Source organism: Amphiura filiformis, chromosome 5 (assembly GCF_039555335.1).
Source record: "Amphiura filiformis chromosome 5, Afil_fr2py, whole genome shotgun sequence".
NCBI lineage: Eukaryota > Metazoa > Echinodermata > Ophiuroidea > Amphilepidida > Amphiuridae > Amphiura > Amphiura filiformis.
Genome location: NC_092632.1, coordinates 49,191,343 through 49,208,104, shown reverse-complemented (window position 1 = coordinate 49,208,104; position 16,762 = coordinate 49,191,343). Strand labels below are relative to the sequence as shown.

The following is a 16,762-nucleotide window of genomic DNA, read 5'->3' as shown; positions in this document are numbered from 1 at the left end:
GAAAATAAATTAAATTAAAATTTAAAAAAAAAAAAAAAAAAAATTCCCCAATACTGTGCAGCTCTCAGATGCTTGAGAATAAACACACAATTCCATGGCGCTTGAAAAGAATGATCGGTCGGTTGCCAAGAATATTTCATATTAGTTATTTATTTTGACGTCCATCTGAGACAGAGAGTGCACCATAAATCAACGAAAAGAATAATTCCGGGAAAATGGCTGATCCATGAATGCTGCATGTGAATGCTGCATGTGCATTTGGAATATCTACATTAAGAAACAAAATCTGTTGCTATTGTTTTTGCTATTTTTATGATTGACAGCAGTGGTGATACCGGGGGTGTAATTTTTGAGTCGAGTGATACACAGAAAGTTTATTACATTTTGGAAAACATTTTCTTCAGGGTGTATCCTACATCAATTTTAAATGGGTTCCTGTGTTAAAAAAATGTTTCCAATTGTATACTTTCCTATCTTACATGAAGGGTAACATAATTCTCTCAAGATACAATAGCTTAAAGCCAAAAAAAAAGCATGTTATGACCGAAATCTTGGCATTTATGGCAAAATGCATTTTGCTTATGACCTATAAATTCTCAGCGAGGAACATCCGCAAACAAGATTCTTAAAACTGATTGCTGAATATGAATATAGGATGACTAATGACCCTAATGACATATCAGCCAATGAGGAAATGTAACAACAATGAAAATCCTACACTAAAATGTGATTTGTGCATCCAAGCATTACCACCAAGTCACTAAAAGTTCAGTTGATGTCCTACTTTTTAACCAATTAGAAATAAGCACCATAAAGGTGATTCTGTATTTGTCACAATCTAATAATAATTATGTTCCGTGCATGGACAATGTATGTATGTGTTTATGTGTACATAGGGTGTATTCTGTTTATTTTCCGGTGAATTTGGAATTAACCTAATTTGGAAATAAGCACTAAAAAGGTGTGAATAGTGACATTCGAGGGGAATCCCTCTGTAGTGATCACCATCTAATAATGACTGTGTTCCATGCATGGAACATGGACAATGTATGCGTAATTATTGCATTACTATGCTCCGCTTGTATTTATATTGTATTGTACTGTGGTTTTATGCAATAAAAATATGAATACTTTGGTTTTTTCCGGTGACTATTCTGAAAGGTTTTCCAGTAATTGTTTGGGTTATTTCTAGCACTTATTACATCTGTTCCTGCAGTAGGTGGCGCTTTCAGGCAATATATATCACAGCCACCTATATATTTCTTCAGTCAAGAGAGAACCTTTCAAAATCCAAACAAGGTTTATTACAAATTGTTCATCTGTACACTGAAGGACAAACATTCTACTTATTGTAGCAACAATATGGCCTTGAATAATACCACTACCAATGCAGCTGACACACTAATGCCACTGTTCATCTTAAATGTCCCATACTGGGAACAAATTCTTTTTGCAGTCCTTCTAGGATTGGTGGCCATCGCTGGACTCATTGGGAATTCCATGATTATTGCTGCAGTGGCTTTCTCAAAAAAACTCCAGACATCGACTAATGCATTTGTGACAAGTTTGGGCGTAGCGGATCTGTTGACGTCCTGGACTCTTGTCTGGTATACTGTTGGTACTCTTGGGAACAGCGAATGGCCAATACCAGGGGCCTATTGGATTTGTCAGCTTACAGCCTTTATGGTATATGCCTGCCTAGGAACCAGCATATGGACATTGGGTATTATTGGTATAAATCGACTCATCCACATCTCAAAACCAATTTGGTACAAGAAGATATTTACACCCTGGACAGTTATTATTCTTGTGGCGATGACATGGGTCATCCCTGCAGCTTCTCTTCTTATCTGTCTTGCTGCTGGTATTGTTGCTTATGGGTACAATAAATCTACTTTAAATTGTGCCGATTATGTAGATAAACATGAGTTCTCCCTTTTTCTAAATGTATTTTGTGCATTTCCACTTCTAGCAATAGTTGGAAGTTACATTTGGATCTATGTGTACATCAAGAAACACTTTTGGGAACAGAAAAAGCATTTGTCTCAGTCTTCTGTCCGCTCTTCAACTAATTACTCACAGAGTTATGACATGCAAAACTCCACATCAGAGCATGCAATCACCATAGACGGGCATGATCCCAACAGCGCCATAGCAGTTCGAAGAAGGAAACAAATATCCAAACAAGAGATAGCGATCATCAAAAACCTCTTCGTAGTTGTCCTTGGATTTTTTGCTTGTTTTGTTCCATACCTTATCACACGTGCACTACGACAAACCATGAACACTGAGCATGTTTTATTTTATGTTAAGGGTATTCCCTTTGTTAACAGTGTTATTAACTTCATAATATATGCCAGCAAGCATCCAGATTTCAAAGTTGTACTGAGACATATGTTGAGGTGTTCTTATGCTGATATCCCACAACCATCACCAATCCTGAAATACCTACTTTCAAAGAGGAACTAACTGGACTCGAGATTACTCAATGAAGTATCCTATTTAAGTTATAAGCACTTTCTTGTAATTCATCTTTAGATAAAACTGACTGTCATCGTTCTGGCTTCAAAAGACTGTAAATATTGCATGGTAAATCTAGATTCACCTATGAACAGAAACTTCATGACATTTGATCAGCATCATTATAAAAAAAATTAAAAAAAAGTTGTTCTCAAACCATAAGTCTTGCCTATTAAAGGCCTATTCAGTGATCCCAAGAAAGGTGTAAAAAAATAAAATTGTTTATAATTAATGCCTAAAAGTTGTCATTAGATATTTTTGAAATGAAATATTTGGCCAAAAAAGTTATAGCCCCATTCAAATACATGTAACTATTTTGTCTTTAATAGTAATACACGGACGGCTTTTGGCTTAACGCAATATCCCCCTCCATGGCTAAAGAAAGGGGGATAATAATAATGGTGTCAAAATCTGAATTTTGATGATTTTTTACCTTCAGATGAGCAAATTACTGAATAGGCCTTTAAGATGTTCAATGGCCACTCAGGTGTGCCTAAATACTTTTAATAATATTCATATTTAATACAATTACATTAACTTTAAGTAGAATGAAGATGCATGTCAACTGGCAAATTATGTTCAATTCAACAACTCTTCCTATACCTTTGTACAGGAGCCAAGCATTGTTAATCGGTGATAAATCCACATTCCAGTAGTGTATACGCGAATGCAAGTTTACATGTACGCGTTATGCGTGAGCGCGTAAAATTTGTCATGCCTGAAACTAATGCGCAAACACCGTCTTATGTTGGAAGTACCAGCTAATAAACATTACCGCTTTATTCTATAGTTTTACTGCCGATATCAATAGAGAAATCACCGATCTTGTAAGGTTGAGTGGCAATAACACACGGACATTCCGAATCAAAGAATCATGTGAATAAGACGATCTTTAGCTTGTTTTCGTTGTTGAAAGGATTTAATTATGTTTCACCATTGTTCATCATCGATTAACAACTCTCGTCTGGTGCGTCTGCGTGGTTTACTTAGTTCGGGCAGCTAAAGCTGCCCTCGTGAAGTAAATCATGCAGACAACACGGACGCATCATTGTTAATCGGTGATGAACAACGATGAAACATGATTGAATCCCTAATTTAATAAGTCACATTATTTAGAACAATATCTTCTTGATACTAGATTTTTACAGCAAAAATTTGTAATTTAAAGCCCATTCCAATACATTCCCCTCCTTCCTTCCAATACCTTGATTGTGTCCGTTTGTCTGTAATGCGTGTGCATCATGCTGCTCAGCAGCAAGCGGCATGACATTAAGAAACCACCATTTATTATAAGATTTCATTTCATTTCAGATAAGTATGTATGTAGTGCAAAATTTGACAATATATAGCCCAAAATATGACAATGATACCATTTTTAAATTCAAAATAGATTTCTGTCTCCACAAACTTTTTATAGAGATTCTACATTGTAAAATATTTGGAAAGTAGAATAATCTGGCTTTAATATGACTCCAAACTTGATGCCATCGGACAAAGAATAGCTCTGTAACAGTAAGGTAAATAGTTGAGGGAATGCATATCCAACACTTAATGTGGTTTGTGCATCCAAGCGTTACCACCAAGTCACTGAATGTTTAGCTGATGTCATACTATCTAGCCAATTAGAAATAAGCTTCAAAAGGTGAAAATCGGGGCATGCAAAGGAAAACCTCTGTATTTGACACAATCAAATATGTATGTATATATGTATTTGTTCATTATGGAATAAATATTTCATGTTTGTATGTATCCTGGTACTAATTGTTTGGGTTATTTTAGCACTTATTAAGTCTGTTTCTGGAGTAGGTGGAGCTTTCAGGCAATATATATTACAGCCACCTACACATAACTTCAGTCGGGAGAGGAGCTTTCAAAACACAAAGAACAAGGTTTATTGAAATTGTTCATCTGTACACTGAAGGACAAAAATTCTAAATCAATTCATTTGTTTTAAAATATCACTGATTTAAATCAACTTTTTAATTTTTTACAATTTTTGATAATTAAGTTCATTTCTTTCTTAAATTGACTGTTTAACTTCATTCCTACATGTAATGCTTCTGCAACTTTTGGATACAATTAAAATACTTCTATGATGTCATTTTATCGATCGGTTGCTAAAAATTCATCTTCAAGGTGCAGAAGTCAACAGGATTTTCCCCAAGATTTTACCAAATTTTTTCTTTGAAATTATCACATGTAAAAACACGTTTTGATTTTTTGTACATAGGATTGCACATATGTCTAGCATTCCACTGGTCTCTTTTGACTTTATCATGGGGTATAGCCGCAGCAGTTCTTGGAATCAATGAAATTTTTTTTAAATCAATTTAAATTTAAAAAAATCTGATTTAAATCAAATACATTTTTTTGATTTAACCCTTTCACGCACCGTGTCCTCATGAGGACGGATAATAAATGCACAATGAAAAATGTATTAATACCCCCTCATAAATGTGCAATGTTGCATTACAATGTCAAGAGAGGGCAGTAAACACTCTGAGCTTTTATAAATGCCTACAGGCTCTATTTACCCCCAGGCACATTTCTACAATTGGGATTTCACAGCCATGCGCTATTCTTTATGATCCCTGGATTCTTTTTTAACTGTTTTATGATGTAGGAAAGTGACTACAATTTTTTATTAGTATTTATAGATGTTATAGAACATAATGGAAACAACTATATTGTGACAAATATTTTAGAATACTTGAAAATAGTGAAAAAAATATGTGTCCTCAAATGAGGACACTGTGCCATTGTGGTGTCTTAGCGCCTCCCGTTCTCATAATAATTATAAGCGCCCTCCGTCCTCATAAGAGGACACTGTGCATTTAAAGATGTAACATTTACCATGGTGGTATAGGAAAGTACATACATATAGAATGAAATAGGCCTACTACAGAGTGGATGTAATAATGATTGTATTTCAACTTGAGTTGTTGGACTCTTAATTAGGCTAGGAATAACATCTAGTTGAGTTTAAATTCTAGTTTACAAGTTGTAATTCATGAAATCTAATTCACAAGTTGTAATTCGTGAACTTCAATTCATTTGTATGCATGTACATGGTTGCAGATATGTCACTTGTTTCTGTTTTTTGCCTGAATTCCTTATTTTGTAAAGTCCAATAATATTTCTACATCATTTTTAGCCCAAGTTGTTTACATTTTACCCCAATTTCTCTATTATTTCAGAAAATGACTTAAGTCTTAAGTTTTTCTATGTAGATGTAGCATGTAAATATTTGAAATATCGACGTCCTTGTTGCGCAGTGTGCTCATATGAAGACATGTGCATAATGTGCCCCCCCCCAAAAAAAACAAAACAAACAAATTTGACACTGGGTATGTTCTTGTAATCCCTTTAGATGTAAAATAACACAATATAAAAATTTGTGTGAATTTAAAACTTAATTAGTGCATGAAAGGGTTAAAAAATCAAAATCACCAACCCTGGGTGATATTGTAATTCTTTGTTTGGGTAAAACTGACTGTCATTATTCTAGCTTCAAAATACTGTAAATATTGCATTTAAATCTAGATTCACCTATGAACAGAAACTTCATGACATTTGGTCAGCATCATTATAAACTAAACCAAAAAAGGTTGCTCTCAAACCCCAAGACTTGCCTATTCAGTGATCGCAGCGAAGGTGTAAAAAAATTAAAATGGTTTATAAATTGCCTAAAAGTGAAGGATAAGCCATTGAAGTTGTCATTAGATATTTTTGAAATGAATTATTTGGCAAACAAAATAGCCCCTGTGTTGAACCAGAACCCGGGCGCTGAACATCCATATCGGAACTCGGAAACACGAACAAATCACAAGTTTTACATGCATTTGGAAATTAAATTACGTAGTCTGCAATACTACTTTCGGAAAGACATAAAGGCTAGTCTACATCACCTCAGATAGCATAGCTGCATAGGCCTACATAAATTATATCATTAGCATTTCCATATCAAAATTGGTCATGTTCTGAGTTTCTGATGATTTTAAAACATTAGCTATTATAAATTGGTTGAGATCGACACGATATAATATTATGTAGGCCTTACCCAGGGAAGTACCACCCATGGCTGCCAATGTACTTTATATAGGCCTACATTCGGTTCAGTCAATACAGTCAAGAGCAAATGACAGGTGATAAATGTCAAGCAATGTTATCTTGAACACGTGGTATCTGGCTCGGTAGTGACCGCTATGGATGGGATGCGATTGAGCTGCTAGATCTATATTTTGCTGATACCCAATGATTACTGTAACCAGAGCTGTTCTTGTGGGCTAAACTAGGGTAAAACCAGAGGATGTTTAAAGACATTCCCACAACCCAATGGGGTTTCTGACCTTGTATGTCTGGCTTTTGTACACATGTGGTACAGTTGATCATACCTTGCATTGGGATTGTGTGCAAATATCTGGTGTTTTCATCCTATTATTTAACATTCAAAACATCGAGACTTAGGAATAAAATTAATGCAGTGGGACAATATGAATGTTTCCTGTAAGAAACTCAAATATCAGTCATAAGTCTCAACTATTAGCTCGTTGGCTGCAGTTTTAAAATGACCATTTTGTGTGTGTGGCAATGGGGACTTTGCCTTTAAAACTAGGTTATATTGATCAAATTTCTCAATCATAGTGCATTGTAGGAATGCCTTTAAGCCTCCTCTGGGGTAAAACTAGCTGAGCACCCAAAAAGAAATTGGGTGCCGAAGCACTCCAGCATCTTACATTGAAGTGTATAACCATCACATTCAAGTGGTTGCCATCTTATATTGAAGGGCACTGTCTTATTTTTTGTAGTTTTTAGTGGAAGATAATATATAGCGAGACTAATTCTCCACTGTTATGCTGTAAAAAGTAGGACGCTTTTTCCAATGTAGGTCATTTTCAAGTGTCATTGTCACAGGTCATTACACAGCATTCAAATGGCATGAAACCATGCAAACAAAAGCACCCTTTTTCTGTATTGGAGCTGGTTAATATTTATCATTATATAAATTGGGGGGAAATCTAAGCATATTGTGATTTGTGTACCATTACCACAAAGTCACTGAAAGTTCAGTTGACATCATACTCTCTAACAAATTATATAGAAATAAATTTGCTAACAAAATAAACACCATAAAGGTGCCTAGGAAACACAGAGAAGTGGAGCTTTCAGGCAATATATATATAACCCAGCCACCTACATATAACTTCAGTCCAGAAAGAATCTGTGAATACTGAAGGACATAAGTTCTACCTATAGCAACAATATGGCCATGAATAATACTAATACCAATGAGACTTTGAGAGTTTACATCTTGAATGTGTCGTACTGGGAACAAATTCTTTTTGCAGTCCTTGTAGGATTGGTGGCTATAACTGGACTTATTGGAAACTCCATGATAATTGCTGCTGTAGCTTTCTCAAAAAAACTCCAGACATCGACTAATGCATTTGTGACAAGTTTGGGCGTAGCAGATCTGTTGACATCCTGGACTCTTGTCTGGTATACTGTTGGTACTCTTGGGAAGAGTGAATGGCCAATACCAGGGGCCTATTGGATTTGTCAGCTTACAGCCTTCATGGTATATGCCTGCCTAGGAACCAGCATATGGACATTGGGTATGATTGGTATAAATCGACTTATTCACATCTTAAACCCCATTTGGTACAAAAAGATATTTACACCCTGGATGGTTGTTATTCTTGTGGCAATGACTTGGGTCATCCCGGCAGCTGGTCTTCTTATATGTCTTTCTGCTGGTATTGTTGCTTATGGGTACAATAAATCTGCTTTAGAATGTGCTGATTATGTAGAGAAAGATGAGTTCACCCTTGTTCTAAATGTACTGTTTGCATTTCCACTCCTAGCAATAGTTGGAAGTTACATCTGGATCTATGTGTATGTCAAGAAACACTTTCGGGAACAGAAGCAACATTTGTCCCAGTTTTCTGCCCCCTCTTCGACTGATTACTCACAGAGTTATGACATGCAAAACTCCACATCAGAGCTTACAATCACTGAAGAGAGACACGATCCCAACAGCACCATAGCAGTACGAAGAAAGAAACGAATATCCAAACAAGAGATAGCGATCACCAAAAATCTCTTTGTGGTTATCGTTGGATTTTTCGCATGTTTTATTCCATACATTATCTTGCAGTTACTGCGAAGCTCTGTCAATATTGAACATGCTTTCTTTTATCTTAAGGGTGTTCCCTATGTTAACAGCGTTATTAACTTCATAATATATGCAATGAAACATCCAGATTTCAAAGTTGTACTGAGAGCTATGATGAGGTGTTCTTATGCTGACATTCCACAACCATCACCAATCCTGAAATACCTACTTTCCAGGAGGAACTAAAAACTTGACTCCATATTAATTACTGAAGTATTCTAGGAAAGTTAAGGGGGTACTACACCCCTGGCCAATTTTGTGTCTATTTTGGCATTTTTCTCACAAATTATAGCGCATTGGTGGCAAGTAAGATATGTATATTATAGAGGCAAGGACTACAACTACTGTAGTGAAAATTCAGCAACTCAAGGCAAGTAGTTATTGATTTATTGATCAAATATTGGTTTTCCCTCATTTTTGACTGTAACTCCACAACTGTTGTCTGTGCTGAAATAAAATTTCCAGTGCAGTAGTAGTAGTCCTTGCCCCTATAATATACATCTTACTTGTCACCAAAGCGCTATAATTTTTGAGAAAAATGCAAAAATAGGCACAAAATTGGGCAGGGGTGTAGTACCCCCTAAAACACCTCCTATTTCATGCGATATTGTAATTCTTTGTTTGGGTAAAACTGACTGTCATTATTCTGGCTTCAAAATACTGTAAATATTACATTGTAAATCTAGATTCACCTATGAACAGAAACTTCATGACATTTGGTCAGCATCATTATTAGTCTACTTTAGTAGACCATTTTAATATATCATCCCTCTAATCCCTCTGACCATGGAAAGGCCACCAATCCTGTTCTGATCCAACAGCTATCCATGAAAAAATTCCTTTACTCTGGGCAGAGCGGTCACTGGGGATGTGTTGTGTTTTATGCATGGAATGGTTTGAATTGTTTATCATAAAGGGAATACAAAGCAGTCTACATCATTATTAACAAAAGGTTGTTATCAAACCACAAGTCTTGCCTATTAAAGGCCTATTCACAGATCCCAGTAAGGGTGTAAAAAAATGGTTTATAAATTGCCTTAAAGTGAAGGATAAACCATTGAAGCTGTCATTAGGGAGTTTTCATAAATACTTTGGTGGGAGGTTGAAAAATATGAGGGATTTTGGGTCCTAAAAAGGGGATCAAAAAAATTAAGCCCTTAATAGTGGGGATATACAAAAAATGTACAAGAAGGTATGCACATTCCCAATTTTTTGCAAGCTCCACACGCATGAATGTTAAGTATTGAATTGTGTACTCGGTGCTACTCTCAAGCTTCAAATCAACAAAATGTGTGCACTTTACATTTTGGGTGTAACAGTATGACTCCAATTAGTAATAGGCCTAAGAGTTTTTTAGGGCATGCAGGGTGGGATCAAAAAAATTCTAGACCATAAAAAGGGGGATTAACAAAAAATCCACCTTTTTTAGGGAGGATCAAAAAAATTTTGATGTCCAAGGTTCCAACTTTACCACCCCCCCCAGTATTTATGAACATTCCCTTAGATGTTTTTGAAATGAAATATTTGGCAAAAAAAGAGGAAAAAATGTCTTATTATTATTAATACACTTGTTAGCATATTATATAACACTAACAATGGTGTTACAATCTTAATTTTGATGATTTCTATTATCCTTCGGATGAGCAAATCACTGAATAGGCCTTTAAGGCAGATTCACAGATGGTATGGAAAGGGATGGTGGATTCAGAGGAAAGTTGCCAGATGAGGAAGTATTAGTATGTTAGTAAAAACTAGACACTTTCTAATATATATATGCAAAATTTCCTGCTTGCTATGCTCATGTTATATATCTAGAAGATTTCAGGTTTGAAAATTTGAAAATTTGGCATATATGCAAAGGGAATGGGCAAAGGATTTTTTGGCAGGCTGGGGAGGGGGATTTTTGGCATTCTGTGAGGATGACAAGCATTTAGGCAGGCCATTTTGAAACTTGGTCATATGCTCGTATTATATAGATGAGTTGACCTATGATGTCACATGTTTATATTTAGACTGCCCTCTGTTGTTTCTAGCCAGGCAAAATAACACAGGAGTGTCTATGGCAGACCACATAAATCTCTTCAAAACCTAACTTTTAAAAACCTTTTAAGTTTTGTGTGATACTATGTATATAGCCTGATGCATTTGCAAACAAGTTTGATAACATTTTTTGTATTATTTGCTTTGAAACCAAAGTTAATGAAACAAAATCATCTTCTGCCATGTAAACTATAGTGTTTTTTGCCTGGCCGTTTTGATCACAGACCAACAGAGGGCGTATCAAATCTAAACACATGTCAACTCATCTATTTCTAGATTATTTAAGTCACTGAAAATCACCAAGTCACTGAAAGTTTAGGTAACACGTACACTCACTGTCATAGGTTGTTAAACAGCATTCAAATGGCATAAAACCATGCAAACAAAAGCACCCTCTTTTTGTGGTGGAGCTGGTTGATATATTTCATTATATAAATTGGGGGGAAATCTAAGCATATTGTATTTTCTGCACCAAAGCATTTAATACAACCAAGTCACTGAAAGTTCAGTTGACGTCATACTCTCTAACAAATTAGAAAGAAATAAAACTGCTAACAAATAAATAAATACCATAAAGGCGCCTAGGAGAGGTGGAGCTTTCTGGCAACATATAGCCCAGCCACCTAAATAATAATAATTACCCAGCATAAGCTTTCATTTGAGATAAGATTGGAATGTCCAAGAAATCATTCTGTTTTCTTCCCAATATGATGTATTTCCTCATTGTTTTTTTGTATTTGCTGTTTGTTTTGTTATTGTGTTTACCTTTGCCTGAGATCAGTATGGATCTTAGTTGATCTTGGGTTGCATGTTTTTCTTCTTTTGGTTAATAAAAATAAAGTTGAAAAATATATAGCCCAAAATATGACAATGATACCATTTGAAATTCAAAATAGATTCCTGTCTCCACAATGTTTCATAGAGCTTGTACATTATTTGAAAAACAGAATAACCAGGCTTTAATATTACTCTAAACTTGATGCGAAAGGACAAAGAATAGCTCTGTAACAGCAAGGTAAATAGTTGCGGGAATGTAATAATAGTCCTACACTTATTGTGATTTGTGCATCCAAGCGTTATCACCAAGTCACTGCAAGTTCAGGTGATGTCATACTTTATAACCAATTAGGAAAATGCACAGAAAATGTGTGAATAGGGACATGGGAGGGGGGTTCCCCATCTGTATTTGACACATGGAGCATGCATGATGTATTCTGTTAATTTTCCAGGGACTTTTCTGAAAGGTTTTAGTTTGGATTTCTTCCAATAATTGTTTGGGTTATTTTTAGCACTTCTAAAGTCTGTTTCTGAAGGAGGCGGAGTTTTCAAGCAATATATATCACAGCCACCTACACATAGGCCTAACTTCAGTCAGGAGAGGAGCTTTCAAAACTCAAGGAACAAGGTTTGTTTCTGAAGGAGGCGGAGCTTTCAAGCAATATATATCACAGCCACCTACACATAACCTCAGTCAGAAGAGGAGCTTTCAAAACTCAAGGAACAAGGTTTGTTTCTGAAGGAGGCGGAGCTTTCAAGCAATATATAACCCAGCCACCTATACATAACTTCAGGCAGGAGAGGAGCTTTCAAAACCCCAAAGAACAAGGTTTATTAAATTTACAAATTGTTTATCTGTACACTGAATGACAAAAGTTCTACCTATGGCAACAATATGGCCATGAATAATACCACTACCAATGCAGCTGACACACTAATGCCAGTTTACATCTTGAATGTCCCGTACTGGGAACAAATTCTTCTTGCAGTCCTTCTAGGATTGGTGGCTATCGCTGGACTTATTGGGAACTCCATGATAATTGCTGCAGTGGCTTTCTCAAAAAAACTCCAGACATCGACTAACGCATTTGTGACAAGTTTGGGTGTAGCGGATCTGTTGACATCCTGGACTCTTGTCTGGTATACTGTTGGTACGCTTGGTAAGAGTGAATGGCCAATACCAGGGGCCTATTGGATTTGTCAGCTTACATCCTTTATGGTATATGCCTGCCTAGGAACCAGCATATGGACATTGGGTATTATTGGTATAAATCGACTCATCCACATCTCAAACCCCATTTGGTACAACAAGATATTTACACCCTGGATAGTTGTTATTCTTGTGGCGATGACATGGGTAATCCCGCTAGCTAGTCTTCTTATCTGTTATGCAACTGGAATTGTTACTTATGGGTACTATAAACCTAGATTAGTTTGTGCTGGACATGAAGATAAAGGTACTAGTATTTTTTCCCTTGTTCTAAATGTATTTTGTGGAATTCCATTCCTAGCCATAGTTGTAAGTTACATCTGGATTTATGTGTACATCAAGAAACACTTTCGGCAACAGAAACGACGCTTGTCCCAGTTTTCTATCCCCTCTTCGACTGACTATTCACAGAGCTATGACATGCAAAACTCCAAATCAGAGCTTACAATCACCGAAGAGAGCCATGATCCCAACAGCGCCATTGCAGAACGAAGAAGGAAACGAATATCCAAACAAGAGATAGCGATCACCAAAAATCTCTTTGTGGTTATCGTTGGATTTTTTGCTTGTTTTGCTCCATACCTTATCCTACTGTCATTTCAGAATGTCATCAATGTTGAACATGTTTTATTTTATCTTAGGGGCGTTCCCTATATTAACAGTGTTATTAACGTCATAATATATGCAATGAAACATCCAGATTTCAAAGTTGTACTGAGAGCTATGATGAGGTGTTCTTATGCTGATATCCCACAACCATCACCAATCCTGAAATACATACTTTTAAGGAGGAACTAAAAACCGGACTCTAGGTTACTTAATGAAATATCCTAGTAAAGTTACAAACACTTCATGTATCAGGTGATTGTAATTCTTTGTTGAGGTAAAACTGTGTTTTATTCTAGCTTCAAAAGACTGTAAATATTGCATTTAAAACTAGATTCACCTATGTGTGTCACTGCACTCTTTTGGATTAAGTGGCTAAAGCGGAATTTATTGATATTCTCCATCGTTGAGCGACAAGCGATTGGTTTCTAGCCAACGAGGTAGTATGGTTTTTGTTGCGCTGGGAAAAGCGTGCTACATCATTGGTCAAATACCAATCGCTCATCAAATACTAATCACTTAGCGATAGATTATACAACTTGAGTGTCAAGTGAAATGAAGTATGATATACCAGAATAGTTTTCTCCAATATTGTGAGAACCAGAGAATAATTTCCAGCGATTATGACCTAAATTTTATCTAATTATTTTGCATTATTGTATATTCTTATTTTCCTGCTGGTTTATGTATTGATGTTTTTAATTTTATATTGTATCTTTGGTTTTTAGTTTTCAAAAGACTGTAAATATTGCCTTTAAATCTAGAGTCACCTATGTGTATCACTGCACTTTTTGGATTAAGTGGCTAAAGCGGATTTTATATTCCAGCGCTGAGCGATTGGTTTCTAGCCAATGAGGTAGTATGGTTTTTTGTTGCACTGGGAAAAGCGTGTTACATTATTGGAGTATAAATTCAACTTGAGTGTCAAGTGAAATGAAGTATGATATACCAGAATAGTTTTCTCAAATATTGTGACAACCAGAGAATCATTTTCACTGATTATTATCTAAATTTTATCAAATTATTTTGCATTATTATATATCCTTATTATCCTGCTACTTATGTATTGATGTTTTTAATTTTATATTGTATCTTTGGCTTTTAGTTATTTGCTGTAAAACACTACCCCAGGGAAGACCAGCTCAAGGTCTGATCTGGGACTTTCCGGGTATAATAAAATTTGAATTGAATTGAACTGAATTATGCTAATAATAATATTGCAAAAAACCGCTCTTTTTCACAGGTCATTTAATTGTATTCTAATGGCATAATACAATGAAAACAAAAGCACCAGTTTCTATGGTGGGGAAATTCCAAAGCATATTGTGATTTGTGCACCCAAGCATAGACCATTGAAAGATTAGTTGATGTCAATACTCTCTAACAAAGTAGAAGGAACTGCTTACAAATAAATAAATCCATTGTCACATGTCAGTAAACAAAATTCAAATGTATAATGCAATGAAAACAGTTAAGGGTAGACAAGGTATTGTTGGTCGAAGCAACCTAAAAATTGATTTTCATTATCTAGATCTATATATTATTGAAAAACAACACCTTGATGTTTTGCAAAGGTTCATTCTACAAATCGTATACTTTGCAAACGTGCTTAATTTATTGTTGTAAGTGATTTATGCACGTTTTACAAAAGTGTTGTTGTGTCAGCCCTCTTTACAACGTAACTAAAGAACCGCAGCACCTATAAAAGTATATCTGTGATATTTTCATTCTTCTACACACTCGCTATGAATTGAGCAATGCACTTTTTGCCAAAGCTCACTACCATTCGTAAGATGCTGTGAACTACCAAATCACAACAATTTAAAATAATTAATAACCTTAAGGGTAGACGAGGTATTGTTGGTCGAAGCAACCTAAAAATTGATTTTCATTATCTAGATCTATATATTATTGAAAAACAACACCTTGATGTTTTGCAAAAGTTCATTCTACAAATCGTATACTTTGCAAACTTGCTTAATTTATTGTTGTAAATGAGTTATGCACGTTTTACAAAAGTGTTGTTGTTTCAGCCCTCTTTACAACGTAACTAAAGAACCGCAGCACCTATAAAAGTATATCTGTGATATTTTCATTCTTCTACACACTCGCTATGAATTGAGCAATGCACTTTTTGCCAAAGCTCACTACCATTTGTAAGATGCTGTGAACTACCAAATCACAACAGTTTAAAATAATTAATAACCTTAAGCAAACAAATAAGCAAACACACAAATGATTATTTGTCCTCCACCATGGGTGGGGTGGGTAGGTTGGTATATCCTATAAAATTATTACATTATAATATTAATAGACTAGTTTATGATTTGCTACACTGTGTTTCACAGCTTCCCGTTCATCAGGCAAATTACATAATAAAGGCATAATATTACACATAATATTATGTGTAATAATATTATGTTCCTTCGGCATGAGCTCTTTCTCACAGCATTTTTTTTGTGATAACTTCAACGTGTATCCTATGTAATTATATATAAAATTAGGGATTAGCATTTCGTAAAAATTTGTGTCGCATTAATTTTTACTTTTGTAACTTCAAACCTGTTCACAGGAAAAATAATTTGGTAGCCATTGGCTCCTCAAGTTGAAAATCTAGTTGCAAACTTTTTTACAGTACAAGTTATGTACCGTTACAGTACAATGTATAAGGCATAGATATTTAGTAACTAATAGTAATAAACATAAATTAACCTAGAACCAGTGGTGTCTTGATTTATCTACTGTTTGTTTGTTTAAGCTTTCCTGCAGTACCGTACAACCAGGCATACAACATGAACACTCAGGTCTGCTGGTCAATCATTCAGTTTTAACGATGCATGTGCGCTGAATAATTCATGAGTGCTGTACGCACAATGCTCGTATTATACAGATCATTGACAGAGAACCACAGTACTTTGAAAGAGGAGTCAAAGAGACAAGCAACATCCGGGCCAACCAACCTTCTCTGAATAAGGACGGGGGCACTACAACTTAGCAAGAGTCTATGATCCACTTCTGACGTCACAAGCCAAGAGTCGTCAAATCGATTAACATCAAAACGATTCAAACAAAAGAAAGAAATTGTGTTGGAATTTAAGATTTTTGGATGTTTTGAATACCATGGGCTGTTTCTGACAAGTATCAAATAATTTTAAAAAGGTAGAACATGAAAATACAAGGTTGATATAGAAAGTTTCGCTAGAATTATTTGAATCACAAACATGCTATGCATCATAGAAATCTGATACGCAGAAGTACCAATTTGTGTCGCAAACTACGATGCTATCATGAGCCCTGCACGCATGTGGCCTGATTCCTCCACCCACCTTTCCTGGGTGGGGTTGGTGGGTTGGCTTATCCTATAGCCTATATATAAATTAAGGAAAATTCCAAGCATGTGGCCCGATTCATCCATAAAAAAAAATATAAATAAA

The 16,762-nt window shown here is 35.6% G+C and overlaps 2 protein-coding genes across 7 annotated transcripts in view; one reads left to right on the top strand and one right to left on the bottom strand.

Moving 5' to 3' along the window:
• Nucleotides 1-16,762, bottom strand: part of LOC140153299 (carbamoyl-phosphate synthase [ammonia], mitochondrial-like) — a 90,214-nt gene that overhangs the window by 39,839 nt on the left and 33,613 nt on the right. The gene's annotated exons all lie outside the window — the stretch shown is intronic.
• On the top strand, nt 11,458-16,016 carry LOC140153297 (alpha-1A adrenergic receptor-like). The gene has a single exon (XM_072176012.1). The coding sequence runs from the start codon at nt 12,408-12,410 to the stop codon at nt 13,518-13,520; it is 1,113 nt and encodes a 370-aa protein (XP_072032113.1). The 5' UTR covers nt 11,458-12,407; the 3' UTR covers nt 13,521-16,016.

Excerpts from the sequence above, each read along its gene's own strand:
- LOC140153297 (XM_072176012.1), top strand. The coding sequence starts at position 12,408 with ATGGCCATGAATAATACCACTACCAATGCAGCTGACACACTAATGCCA.